The following is a 15,114-nucleotide window of genomic DNA, read 5'->3' on the forward strand; positions in this document are numbered from 1 at the left end:
CTTAACAGGTAAGATTTTCAATGTACGTAGACATAAAACATAAGACACTATACATAAAGCGGGGGAGTTAAAGGAGCTGCATGGTGGACGGCTTCTCTATTCCACTTTAAGGTGGAGAAATACTGATTTCCATTAGACTGTGACAGTTAAGTATGCAAGTATTATAATCCCTGAAGCAACCACTAGAAAAAACCATAAGAGATAATATAGTTAAAAAACATAGATGATAAACTAAAAAAAAAAGTTAAAATATTCATAAGAAGGAAAGAAAGGGGAAAGAAAAATGAGAAACAAGGAAAAGACGGAAAACAATATTATGTGATAATAAAATAATAAAATGTAATAAGATGGCAAGTGAAATAAATATGACACAACAACCCTAAATGTTTATGTACCTAGCAACACGGTTCAAATGCATGAAGCAGAAACTGACAAAACTGAAAGGATAATTAGACAAATCCACAGTTATACTTGAAGGCTTTACTACTTCTCTCTCGTAACTGGTAGAAATATTGGACAGAAAATCAAGGATGCAGAAAAGAAAAACGCTGTCAACCAACTTCTTTTAACTGACTTTAGAGAATACCCAGGAACGTCAGAGTAATATTCTTCACAAATGCACATGGAGCACTGTCCAAGATACAGCATATTCTGGGTTATGAAACAAACATTAACACATTTAAAACAACTGAAATCAGATAAGTGATTTTCTCTGATCGTAATGGAAAAAGACAAAAGGAAAATCTCCAAACATCTGGAGAGTAAATAAGCCATTTCTAAATAATCTATGGGTCAGAGAAGAAACCTTAAGGAAATGAAAACAAAATTGAACTGAATTAAACTGAAAATATAGCATATCACAATTTATGGGACATAGCTAAAGCACTATATAGAGGGACATTTATAGTATTAAATGCTTATTTCAGAAAAAAGACCTCAAATCAATAATAATGTAAAACATAAAATTAATCATTTCCAATTTAAGAAAACCAGAAAAAGAAAAGCAAAATAAATCAAAAGAAAAAGGAAGGAAATAATAAAGGTAATAGCAGAAACCAGTGAAATTGAAAACAAAAAATGATACAGTAAAATACATGAAACCAAAACTGGCTTCTCTAAAAAGATAAATAAATTGATAAATCTTTAGCAAGACTGATTAAAAATACCAACGAACTATCAACATAAGGAATGAAAGAGGGGATGTCATTACTGACCTCACAGATGTTAAACTGATAAAAAATTATTCCCACAAATAACTCAATGTACTATATTCAATATCATAGATGAACTAGACCAATTTATCAAAACCTACAAACGACCAAAATTCATCCAGGATGAAACAGATAACTGGAATAGGCCTGTAACTATCAAAGAAGTTGAAATCATAGTTTAAAATCTTCTGAAATCATAGGGCCAGATAATTTCACCAGAAAGTTCTATCAAACATTTAAAGAATACATCAATTCAGCATAATCTTTTTCAGAATAGAAGAGAAGGGAACACTTCTCAAGGCATTTTATGAGACTAGAATTACTTCAATATCAAAATCAAAAACCACAGTAACCAGAAAACACATATCAGCGTCTCTCATGGACATATAGGCAAACATACTCAACAAAGGATTTGCAAATCCAATCGAGACATACATCAAGAACAAGACATCAAAATTCAGCAGTGTTTGTCCCAGGAATGGAAGGCTGACTCAATATTTGAAAAATTAACCTATTATAAAGCTACAGTAATCAAGATAGGATGTACTGGTGAACAAATACATAGATCTATGGAACAGAATAGAAACAACCCATACAGGTAGAGAAGCAAAGGCAATTCAATGGAAAAAAATATAGTCTTTCCAACAAATGATGCTGGAGCAACTGGAAAACCACATGCAAAATATGAATCTAGACACACACCATGCCTCTTCTATAAAAACTAACTCAAAATGGATCACAGACCTAAATCTAAAAGGGAAAACTACAAAACACCTAGAAGATGACACAGGAGAAAAATCTGGGTGACCATGGGTTTAGGGAAGCGTTTTTAGATATAGCATGATCCATGAAAGAAAAAAAAACGGGTAAGTTGAGCTTTAGCAACATTAATTTCTGCTCTGTGAAAGATGCTATTAAGACACTTAAAGAAAAGCCACAGGCTAAAAGACAAGTTTGAAAAACACCCATCTGATATAGGACTTGTATCCAAAATACACAAATAATTCTTAAAGACTTGACAATAAGAAAATAACTCAATTATAAAATGGATAAGAGCTTGACAACTCCTGTCTGTCATATCTCCAAAAAAGATACACAGATGACATATAAGCGTAGGAAAAGTTGTTTAACATCATTTGCCATTGGGAACGTCTATGTTAAAACAACGAGACGCAATTATACACCTAACAGGATGGCTGAAAACAAACCAACCAACCCTTAACAGTACCGACTGCTGGTGAGGATGACAGATATTCACTCACTGCTGATGAAAATGCAAAGTGGGACAGCTACTTTGGAAGAAAGTTTGGCAGTTTCTCACAAAGCTAAATAGAGGCTTACCACATGAATTAGCAATTGCACTCCTAGGTATTTACTCAACTGATTGGAAAACTTATGTCCCCACAAAAACCTGCACATGAATGTCTACAGCAGCTTTATTCATCTGTTGCCAAAAACTGGAAGCAACCAAGATGTCCTTTAATCAGTAAATAAACTATGGAACGTCCATACACTGGAATATTATTCAGTCATGTAAAGAGGTTTGAACTATCAAGTCACAAAAAGACATGGAGGAACCTTAAATACATACCGTTAAGTGAAAAAAACAATTCTGAAAAGGCTACATGCTGTATGATCCCAGCTATATGACATTTTGTAAAAGGGATAAAAATAGATGCATACCTTCAGTGTATGCAAATTAACAACAGCAAAATATTTAGGAGATTGGCGGCTCCCAGGAAAGAATGCAGATGGTGACGAGCGAATCTAACTGCATTACAAATGGATGAACAACCCCACTCAAGTGTGTGGGAGGAAAAATGATGACCTAAGTAACTCTGGAAATGAGTGGGGTCTGTAAGCCTAAGGCAAAAGGAACTGCACTGTTCACTGTACTCTGGTTGATAAAGTTGTTTCCCATGGAAATACAGGATAAAAATCCTGATACTGCTATATGGTATACTGGGCTCCAACACTAAGTAAATGGATGGCAGAAGGTCAGAGCCACTTTCTCACTGATGGAGTAGGAGTTTACAGATAAGCAAGAGGATTCACGTCATAATGGATTAGAATTCTGTGCAGACATGAGTATGAACTAACGTTTACCTTAATATTGGTACAGATCAAGGCCAACCTCAACAGTGTTAAATCATAATGACAGTATGTACCCTTGATATGATTTCATGAAAATGGCACTTTACCTCTGTAGTCTTCCTTCCACAGCTCCATAGCCCCAGTCTATGATGAGGAAAGCATCATATAAATTCTAATACAGTGACAGTCTACAAAATTCCTGACACGTACTCCTGAAAACTGTCTAAAGTCATCTAAAACAAGGACAATCTGAGAAAATGTAAAAGCTAAAAGGAGTCTAAGGAGATATAATGACCAAATCTAATATGGTATCCTAAACTGGTTCCTGGAACAGAAGAAGGACATTAGGTAAAAACCTAAGGAAACCTGAATAAACTGTGAACTGTAGTTAGTAAGATATCAACACTGGTTCATTGATTCTAACAAGTGTTTCATACGAATATACGATGTCATTTACAGGGCAAAATGGGTGTGGGATATCAGGGAACTCTGTACTAACTTCTCAATTTTTTCGTAAATCTAAAACTGTTCTAAAAAATGAAGTCTATTAAAAATGAATTAATATGATCCACCATATTAACAGCCGAATGAAGAAAAACAAATAATAGTATCAATTGTGGTAGGCAAAAATTTAACAAATTCCAACATCCATTCATAATGAAAGCTCTCAGCCATCCAGGAATAACCTGACAAAGGTATTGACAAAAAACTATGGTTGATATCATACCTAACTGTGAAAAGATGAACACTTTCCCCCTAAAGATTGATAAAAAAAGCAAAGATTCCACTCCTATTCAACATCATAGTGGAAGTTCTAGTCATTACAATAAGGCAAGAAGAGGAAATATAAGTCATACATTTTGGAAAGAAAGAAAAACTGTCCCTTTTTACAGACAATATGATTTGTTGATTAGAAAATGCTGAGGAATCTATCAAAACAAACAAAAAACCAAACCAACAACAAAACCAACTTTGAACTAATAGGTGAATTTAGCAAAGTCACCAGGTACAAGGTCAACACATAAAAATCAATCACAGCTATCACCAACCATGTTGATGATAGCTCCAGCCAAAATGAAATACTTAGATTTAAATCTAACAAATTATATATGATTGTTATGTTGAAAAATGACAAAATACTGATATATTGATAACATTATAGAAGAATACCTAAATAATTTGCAAGACATACCATGTTCATGGATAGGAAATCTCAATATTACAAAGATTTCCATTCTCCAAAAATTGATCTACAGATTTATTTCCATTCCAGTCAAAATCCCAGGGGTATTTGTTGAAGATATAGACAAGCCTATTCTAAAATTTACATGGAAAGGCAAAGGAACTTAGTCAAAACATTTTGAAAAAGCCAAAAAAAGAAGCAGAAAAAAAAGGAGAAATCATACTAGCAGGTTTTAAGATTTACTGTTATGCTGTTATGGATCAAGAAAATACAAAATTTGTAAAGGGAAAAGAGATTTCCAAAAAAGACGAACACACATATGTCCAAATGGTTTCTGACAAAGGTGCAAAGGCATTGCAATGGAAAAAGGATATTATTTTCAAAAAGCAGTGCTGGAAAACTTGACATCTACATGCAAAACACTGAACTCTGACCTAAATCTTATACTGTACAAAAATTAATTTAAAATAAATCATATATTTAAATAAAACTTCCAGCGAAACAAATTTTAGAAGAAAATAGAGAAAACATTTGTGACCCGAAGTTAGGCAAACCATTCTTAGATGTGTCATCAAAACCACAACCCATAAATTAAAAATAAACTGTTAAGAGGTTAAAAAACAAGTTAGAGCCTGGGAGAAAATATTTGGAAACAACATATCCAACAAAGGACTTATATTTGCAACATGTAAAAAAACACTTTAAACTCAACAGTAAGAAAACAGACCACCTAATTCAAAAAGTGGGCACAAGACTTGAACTGACAGCTTGCCAAAGGAGGATGTACTATGGCAAATAAGCGCATGATAAGATGTTCAACATAACTGTTAGGGAAATGCACATTAAAACCATGATGAGATAGCACTACCTACCTATTAGAAGGGCTATAATAAACACATGAAGATGTCTCTATGCCATGGAACACAAAAACAATTAAGAGGAATAAACTATAGATACATAAAAGAATTTGGATGAATCTCAAAGGCATTAAGCTGACTCACAGAAACCAGGCTCAAAAGATTAAATACTTTGTGAGCCCATTTCTATGACATTCTCAAAACCACAAGCCATGGTGATGAACAGATCAGTGGTTGCTAAGAGCCGGGGAGGCGGGACAGAGGTGGCTATGATTACAAATGGGCAGCAGGAGGGACTTTTTAGGGTGATGGAACTCTCGTGTCCTGGTGGTTATAGAAATCTATACACGGATTAAAATTCATAGCACTGTATACCGCAAAACGTCTATTTTGCTACATGAAAAAACAAGGTAGAGGGAAACACATTTTCTAGATACCGTTTCTTTAACCAAAGAGAGTTTTCTCTCCTAAGGTCAAGACACCTACTTAAAACAGAGCCTAGGTCACATTCTTTGCAAAATCTTTCCCCTCTACAAGTCCCACCCTTAATGCTTTGAATAATACAGTCACCAGGGTGGTCCGTTCTACTCTACCCAGCTCAGAGCAAGGACCTGCCTTATGGGTCCACATCTCAACAGTCAGCACTGTGGCTGACCCAGAAGAGGGACCCAGGGAGCGTCGACTAGATGAGTAAAGGGGGCGGGTGCATATAAGCACGGGGCCTGGTCTTCCCTGCACGCACTGGAGGACGGCTGTGCCGAGGGGAGAGAGCTGCGGCGTCCTCCCTAAGAGCAACCTCAAGCTGCCCAACCCGACTGAGGTGACAACGAACTGGCAGAGGCAGGCGAGGCCCCAGGCCCAGAGGAAGCTGCTCGACCTGGTGGCGTGGCTGGGGGACAGTTCTGTCGAAATGCACGGTCCTGATGCAAGCGCTGAGAACGGTCGGGCAGAGGGGGCACCTGCAGCCCCGCCGGCTCGCAGACGCGCTGAGGACGAACAGCTGCTGCTGGCCAGAGCGGCAGCCCCAACAGCCTTTCTCCTCGCGTCTTCCGGGCGGGGAGCAGGTCAGTGTCTGGTAGAGCGAGGCCACGAGGGGCCTGGCCCCGTTCCCAGAGCGCCAGCAGCCCCGCTGGGCGCCTCTAGATGGGCCAGAGCAGGCCACCCTACTGCTCACCGAGCTCGGCAAGGGGCGTGCACTCCACGGGGGCCTTCATAGACATGAAGGAGTCCCCTGAAGACGGGCCCCCAGAACTCCAGACTCACTCCTAGCAGCCGCAGCTGCTTCTGAGTTAGGACTGGCTGACTTGTAAATCATCTCTTCCTTCTATAGGTCCCAATATACATATATTTCATTACATATGAAATATAACGTTGCTTACGTGAAAGTAACTGGATATATTTCAATGTGTCAGCCATGACCTCTATAGCCCTATAAGAAGCAGAGAGAAAAACAAAGAAGTAAGAGTGTATAGGTCACTCCAAAGGTTCAGGAATCAATACAATGTTTTCATTTTAGCGCATGCCTTACCAAGCTGGACTGAATGAATTAAACACACCTACTTGAGAGTGTCAGACCGGTGTACAGGAGGGGGTGTGAGCTTCCTGACTCTGGGGTGGCACCCGCCACGTGAAGCATGTGACAATCTGCAGTGGAACTGGCAGCAGGGCCAGGAGTGACATGATGCCAGCGACACAGGAACACGTCTTTGCCAACGAGCATCTCCTGGCCCGGGCTGGTCAGGACGGGGGAGAAGCTCCACTGGAGGAGGCAAGGGACGCTCCCAGCGCATGAGGATGGCTGCCTCGTGGTGGCCGTGGGGACGAGAGCCCCAAGCCGACCTTTATTTTGAACAGACCACAAAGCAGGCTGCAGAACTGTGGCGCTGGACGGAGGGCGCCAGCGAGAACAAGGAGACAGGGACGGAAACGCTGGAGCAGAGCTGACGGCGGCCTGGGTCTGGAAGAGCAGGTAGGAGTTTCCCGGAGGGGATGGGGGTTCTTCAAGGAAAAGTGAGCCCCCGATGGGAAACTGGGGCAGGCAACTGATGCGGCTGTGGCAGGAGGCCCCCGGCCAGGAAACATGCACGTGCTGTTCCGCGTCGTGACAAGGCTTCAAGTAAAGGTGGCCTGTTCGTTTGTGGTCTCAACTCATCTGGGCCCAAAATTACTTCTGCCGGCCCAATGACCAGTGTTGGGCAGGCCGAATTTGGGATCACTTCTCCAATCCACTCTTGGGTGAGAAAATTTGCCAGCACAGAGCACTCCGAAGCACCTACACCGTCCCTGGAACACAGCAGAGAGCCAGACAGCGCCGGGGGAACTCTATGTGATGCAAGGGCTGGAAGGCCATTTCGAAAGAGACGTTCTTCAACTGTTCTGAGCAAAGCTGGTGAGATGGGCATGGGTGCTGTTTTGAAGATGATTCATTTGGAAATTGCAGTAACTCTGCTTAAAAATCCCTGACGGTCACAACGAGGGCTCACATCTACTGAGCGTCGACGGCGCACCAGGCACCGTGCAGCGCGCGTTATCTCGGTCGGTCCTCCGGAGCCACACGCCCCGGTGCCATCAGCGTCGACGTCGCAGGGTCACAGGCGGCGGGTGTTAAAGGCACGCTCCGCAGGCCGCTCTCAGGCCCCCGGCAGCGGCTCGGACTCGCCGCCCGCCCTCAGCACTCCCTACACAAAGTCCACGCTGGGCTGCCCCCCTGCCCCCCTGCGGTGGAACGGGGCACACGCCGCACGGGGGTCCCAGGGGCTCCCTGTGCCAAGGGCCCTGTCCGTCCCCGCCTCTCCCCTCCCCACGGCGGGGCGTCTTCACCACACTGCGTCTGGAAAGGGGACAGGAGCCCCAGCCGGCCCTCGTGCCCTTCCGCTGCCGGCTGGGTCTTTGCACGCGGGCTGTACTCGCGGGCTGCCCCTCGCCAGGCACGGGCACCGCCTCGACGGTGCGGGCAGGCGGGGCAGCGGGGGCCCACCCGGTGGGAGGCACCCCTGTGCGGGAGCGTCCCGTCAGCCTGGGAAACAAGCTCCGTCGTCAGCACGCCTCGTCCTGCTGCCAGCTCCACACGAACGCTCTCTGCCCAGTGAAGGCGGGCTCTTGGTTTTGATAACAAGAAAATATACAGTGTTTTAAACGAAAACATTTTTCCTTCTCGTAGGTCAGGGGAAGGAAGGACCTGTGCCCCGGGGCCCTCATGTACACACACATGTGAAATTCCCTTCCCACGGCCTCGGGGACACGCCACGGAGCTCTGACTGCATTCTGATCCAGCTGAGGCCAGGCCGAGTGTGGGGACAGGTCAACAAAGGAGCGCGGAGCAGATGGGGCAGGTCCAGCAGCACAGCTGTGGGCGTCTCTCGCTGCAGACCAAAAAGAGTAGATTCTACTGTGTGCCATTTAGAACAAACAAAATGAAAAAGAGAAACATCAGGAACCCACCACACACATTTTATTACTCCTTATAGAAACAATGAGCAGCTTTCAGGAGCAGTAAACATTTCTGACTTTGAGAACAGCGGTCCTCAAAGTCCAGTCTGGGGGCTTCAGGGTCCCTGAGACCCACTTAGGGGGACTGTGAGGTGAAAACTATTTTCACAGTGATATGAAGACGCTCACCCTCCCACAAGCACACAGAAGAGTCTCCCATAAGCTACACGACAGATTAAAGCAGCAGCCACGAGAGCCCACCTGTCTCCCACTAAGGCAAGCATTACTGAGACCAGCACATGTGCAGAACGATGCCACTCTTCTAAGTGTTTTTGGTCTTTTATTTTCATATAAACGTATTGTTTTTGATAACAGGCAGTGAATTTATTATTGTTACTTTAGAATAAATTAATACATTAAAAAATTCTCAGATTTAATTTCCAACATGGTACATGTAGACAGATAAAATGCTTGTAACCCAAAGCTCTTTGGGGTCCTCAAGAGTTCTGAGGAGGACACAGGGGTCCGGAGGAGAGACGATCTCAATAAAGGGTTAAGGCAGCCCCGCTCCGCGCACGGCCAGGCAGAGCAGGGCTCTGAGCTCATGAATAGCAATGCCCCCGCGGGCTCTGGCTGGCCCTGGGCCCACCAGGACACAATCTCAGAGCTCATCTCGCAGACGGCTTGGACTATTAGCCCTCGGAAATGAGCCTTCTGCCTCACCCACGGCGGGGACATGCCGCTCTCACCTGGCGAGACTGGCGCAGGTGAGGTGGCTGCTACAGCCTCCCAGCTGCACCTGGGCGTATTGGTAGTCACCTTCCCAATAATGAGAGCGCCCGAAACTTATTTAACAAAAGAATTATGCCTCAGACTTTAAGCTCAAACTTAAGGAAGCCTACAGAGAAATGATTAAACTGTGAATGTCCTGGTACGAATCTGAATAATTATACATGAACACCTTTTACCATTTAAATAATTGTCATTCAGCTCAAACCTGAATAACTGACTTCTGAACAGGTGTTAACACGTTTTCTGAACAATATAGGACATGTAGAGAAAGATGCTGTATTAAAAACAAAATGAAGGGGGCGGGGGGAGGGAAGGAAGGAGTTAATCTGTTATTGAGGATCACTGTCAAAAAGGGGTCAGAATGAGGCCTGAGCTTCCTCGTGGTAATTCTCTCTGACACCCCAGCCCCTGCAAACCTCATCTACCTGTGTTCTGCCTTGGAGGCCTCCTTCCTCTCCTTCCCTTCTGAAATACTGCCAACTTTCTCGGCTGGTTGCGCTGTACCTCCTGGACTAGCCTACCCCGCGGGAGAACACAGCCCACGGGAGTCAGTGCTCCCTCCGGGCACAGCCTTGTTATCAAAACAGCAGAACGGGGGCTTCCCTGGGGGCGCCGTGGTTAAGGATCCGCCTGCCAATGCAGGGGACACGGGGTCGAGCCCTGGTCCGGGAAGATCCCACATGCCACGGAGCGACTAGGCCCGTGCGCCACAACTACTGAGCCTGCATGCTAGGGCCCACGTGCCACAACTACCGAAGCCCGTGCTCCACAACAAGAGAAGCAACTGCACTGAGAAGCCGGAGCACGGCAACAACGTGTCGCCCCCACGCGCCACAACGAGAGAAAACCTGTGCACAGCAGAGGGCCCAAGGCAGCCAAAAGATAAAAAAATTAAAAAAAATAACAGAACCGTAGAACGATCAGATTTAAAATGATACAGCACTTCCCAACACCAATGTCCCTCTGTCCACCCGGAGTAAGCAACAAGAGGCCTCCGTCAGATCCTGCCTTCCCTTTAGTGGCTTCCGTCCAGCAGCAGCAAAGGGCCCCAATGCTAGTCAACGTCAGATCCATGGCACTTCATGCTCTGCGCCCCCACTGTGCTGTAAAAACGTGAGCGCAGGCACACCGTGTCCCACCCCTCCCCGTTCAGGAACGCCCAGGCGTTCTTTCAGAGCTTCTAGAAGCCTCCTGCTAGCCCCCAGAGCGCCCAGCTTGATCAGCAGACCTGCTGATGCTCCTGCACGTCTAAAAATAAGCTTCCTCCCGAACCGGGGCAGCGTGCCCCCATCCTAGGCCCAGCACAAGAGGCTTCATTTGGTGTCATCCGACTCAGTCTCCGGGAACACCGGCAAATCTAAAGCGGGGGGCAGTCCGAATGATTCCCACCCATTTGCCTTCTTGAGCTTGTCTCAAACAGCCCTGAGGTCTGTTCAATAATTTTAGCTAACTTTTGATGACCAACCCAACAGAAAGAAGCTAAGCCCTTAATTTCTTAATGAATTATTCTTTACCGTGGGACAGGGATTCTGCCATGGAGAAGGCATATCATTACTGACAGAGCTGTCAGAAGGACAGGCAAAAGGAAAACTGGCAAGCTTTAATTTCTCTGCAGAGAAATGAGGGGCTCTTTGGGGATTAATCTCAGTATCAACATTGAGCCTTTGCCGCAGGGCAGCTGAAGAATTCAAAAGAAGTTGTGACTGAATTTTGAGTGATGGAATCTAGCTCCAGTTGTGCCGCTGACTTTGGTTTCTCACCTACTCAAATGAGGACGAGGCTGTGCAGGTGTGGGTGAAGGGGTAATGAGCAGGGAAGGCGGGAGGAGGGCCCGGCCAGGGTACCCACTGTGAATGCGCACAGAGGAAGTTCACCAGGTAGACGGGGAAGCGGGAGGACGTCACCACCTACCCGCTACCCAGCCCCTGGGTCCTGGCCTCGCCTCTCCTCACAGGGACCGGGGCTGAGGTGCAGAGAGGGGCTGCCGGGGCAGGTGGTAACCCCATAAGGTAACGCTAAGGTCCTTCAGCCTTTTACACTTCGCATCAGATCTGTTCCCTGAAAAGTCAGTCCTCGCCCCTTTACAAAGGGATGAGGACGTGGGCCCCCCCTGCTCTGGGCAGGTAGGAGACCAACACGGATAACTCCCCACTGTCTTCCAACCATCTCTGGGTTTCTCTGGAAAGTCCAGGCTGGAGACCACAATGAGCAGAGCACAGAGCCTAGGGGGACACGGACAGTGGGCTCTAAGGCCGGTGACTGCCCCGGTGGAAGGATCGGATGTCCAGGGGTCAGGGAGCCCCACCTCATTTCTTAACTGAAGACGGTACCTGCAGTTCTCACAGGTGTCATGAGAGGCGTGTAGCTGCTGTCACCAGCCCGGTGCTGCCACTGGGGGAGAAACGGGCAGAGCCTGTGTCAGTCCACTATTCAACCCTGCCCAGTGGCAGCTGAGGACCACTGGTATCTGGTAGGGTGCCCGGGCACAGGGCCACCTTGCTGCAATATGGGGATAACTAATGTCACCTGAGAAAGAGCATGTTGGCCTCTATAAATAGTGATGTCCCAAACTCAGGCTCACACAGGAAGGAAGGAACACCCAATGTAAGGTGTTCCGATTTATCAATTAATTAATTGGTTTCTTACTCATTAATTCAATAAGTACTTAATGAGCTGCTACCATGCAGTGACCTCCCTGGTGGGCAAGCCGTGGTGATCGGACCTTCGTGGAGCAGGTAAGTGCTTGACACTCACACGATTCAACCCGCTGCAAGTCAGGAGAGCAGAGTGCAGGCCGTGATTTGGGGAGGCTCCCCGAGGACGTGACACTGGGCTGAGATCCACGGGGAGCAGGTGCCGGGCTCCAGGCAGAGCGGGCGGGTGCCAGGGAGGAGGAGGGGTCAGCGCAGGGGTGCAGGTGAGGCTGCAGAGCACAGCAAGGGCTCCAGGCCGCAGAGGCCACACAGCGGGCCTCGAGAATTCTGGGTCTGACCTGGTACCACCAGGAGACAGTGCAGACTTAAAGCAGGGATGGCATAATCCAGTGGTCTTCTTCCAGGGCAGGAAACACTTTCACGCACAGACAAAAACCCCTGAGGTCACCCAAGGTGACCGCCGCAGGGAAGCCCAGGCACGGAGCCCAGCGTTGCTGAGGTCTGCTGCCTCCCGGCCCGCTGCTCTGCTCGCCGCCCGGCCGTGTTGGCCCCTGGTGACCTGGCCTGCTTCTCAGGGTCCTCACCTTTCTACTTGAACTGTGGGCCTCTCCTGGAGGCTCTACTCATCCCAAGAAAGTTAGCACCTGATAAGGTCTGTTTTCTCACCCATTTTTGGTGGCTGGAAATCTGGTGCTCGCTGTTGGCTGGGGGCGCAGCTCCTCCCCACGTGACGTCTCCAAAGGGCTGCTGGGGTGTCTCCATGACGGGGCAGCCGGCTGCCCTCAGAATAAGTGATGCAGAGATGCAATGCACTTCCTAGCCTCGGGAGCCATGCCACTCCCTCTGCTGTAGCCTGTGGGCCGCTCAGGACCACATCTGACTCAACTGGGGAAGGAACAAGGGCGTGGACACCAGAGGTAAGGGCCGACAGGTGTCACGCTGGAGACTGGGCGCCTCACGCCCTCTTCTTGTCTAGACAGCATCGTGGCCTTCCGGAAGTCAGCAGGGAACGCTGCACAGACCAAGAGTCATGACGTCACCTGGGGCTCTGTTCACTGCCTCCACTAACAAGATGGCGTATCACAACAATTCTAAAATCAGCCCAACAGTTTCGGCCATACCTGCCAAATTCTCAGAGTGAGTACCGGTTATCTCAGGCCGGGAAAGCAGGCTTTTAACACAGAAGCACAATCTACACAGTCACAGAAGGCCCCTCATTACGCAGTTCTCATAAGTTGTTCCCCTTCAAACTTAGCAGCTTCACTCTGAGTCTTTCCATTCGGCTGAAACACCACCCCTATATTACAAGGGCGGGGTGAGGCGAGGAGGTTTTTCATTTTCAACAGCAGAGACAATGAAAAATGTTCGATTTTGAATGTGCAGTATCAGGTGTGCACCTACCACTTAAAACTTTAAAAAGTCTCAAGCCACACATTAGCAGGGGCTCAATTTCTTCCAGAAGTTTCTGTGGAAAATGCCAATACCTCTGATTCTATGGAGTGGTCAAAAAACTATGGCTGACTTCAAAACCAGGTCCTGTTCCCCAGCAGGAGCCAGCGGCTGTCTTCGACTCCTGCTGCCCATGGTGCTGTGGTCATGGCCGGCGAAGATCGCCATGCAGACAGACTCTCCGGTGCTGGAGAAGTGCTTTCTGAGAAGGCTGGCAGCCGTGCTGGTCACCACGACACACAGGAAAAGGCGGGGAACTGACCCTGTGATTTCAGATCTAGGAATACTGTTTGTTCGAGACTCAAACGAACAAATTTCCGGGTTCCACCTCAGCCGCAGACGGGGGAAACATTAATTAATTAAATGCAGTACTCTGTAATTAGATCACCTGCCTTCGTCATTCAACCCATGGCTACTGACACAGAATATATGTGTAGCAAATATTTTCTTTTACTCTGTGACTTTCCAAATCATTTTCTTAATGATGTCTTTTACTTTTGATAAAGTCTATTCAATTGCTATTTTCTTTCATGGCTTTGTGTTTCAGTGTTGTATGAAATGTTTGTTTATTCAAGTCATGAAGATATCCTCCATGTTCTCTTCTAAAAGCTTTAGAGTTTCAGCTTTATGGTAGGTACATGATACATCTCAAACCCATTTTTACGTATGGTGTGAGCTACGGGTCAGAGCAAATGTGCGTGTGTGATATCCAGTTGTTTAAGCACTATTTGTTGAGATGATGTACTTTCCTCAAGATCCACGTGGAGCCTTTCTTAGGGAGGCAATGACTGTAAAAGTGTGGATCTCTAGGATGTTCTATTCTCTAAGCCATGAAGCTTGTGCCAGTCCCACAGCGTCTCGACTATAGAAGATCTGTCTTCAGTCTTGAAATCAGGTAATGTAAGTCCTACAACTTCATTCTTTTTCAAGTTTGCTTTAGATATTCCCAGCCCTTTGCATTTCCATATAAATTGAGGATCAGCTGGGAATTTAAAGGCCTGATGGAACTGATAGAGAACTGTTTGGCAATACTGGCTTTTCCAGTGACCAAGGTCTACGCATTTATTTAGGTCCTTTTTAATTTCTCTCAGTTTTATACTGTTCAGTGGACAGGGCTGCATATCTTTTACTAAAGTTAATCCAACATACTTTATACTCTGGACACTACTTGTAAACATAGTTGTAAAAATTTAATTCTTAATTTTATTATGTAAAAACCAGCTAATTCTTATATATTAAAATTGTATCCTCAACCTTAAGTTCACTTGTTAGTTTTAATAGATATCTTCAAAATTCTACAAGATATTCTGTGTGATTATGTCATCTGAATATAGATGATGCACTTATTCCTTTCTGATATGTACGCCTTTGTTTTTCTTACCTTTTTGCACATTTTGCACAGAACTCTTTGTCCTTTTATGTTTATTTTAGAAAATACATAGTGG

At 45.7% G+C, this 15,114-nt stretch overlaps 1 protein-coding gene across 8 annotated transcripts in view; it reads right to left on the reverse strand.

The window, feature by feature from the left end:
* MGMT (O-6-methylguanine-DNA methyltransferase) overlaps nt 1-15,114 on the reverse strand; it is a 268,984-nt gene that overhangs the window by 12,085 nt on the left and 241,785 nt on the right. Inside the window, exons 1-2 of one of the 8 annotated variants that reach the window (XM_057737223.1) lie at nt 6,906-8,348; nt 6,725-6,774 (exon numbers count right to left, since the gene is read on the reverse strand). The exons of the other annotated variants lie outside the window; for them this stretch is intronic. Coding sequence (XP_057593206.1) covers nt 6,725-6,774; nt 6,906-7,135 — 280 coding nt within the window. The 5' untranslated portion in view covers nt 7,136-8,348. Of the gene's footprint in view, nt 1-6,724; nt 6,775-6,905; nt 8,349-15,114 lie in introns of those variants that run through there. 8 annotated transcript variants of the gene reach the window in all.

The sequence above is a fragment of the Hippopotamus amphibius genome, chromosome 5 (genome assembly GCF_030028045.1).
Source record: "Hippopotamus amphibius kiboko isolate mHipAmp2 chromosome 5, mHipAmp2.hap2, whole genome shotgun sequence".
Lineage (NCBI taxonomy): Eukaryota > Metazoa > Chordata > Mammalia > Artiodactyla > Hippopotamidae > Hippopotamus > Hippopotamus amphibius.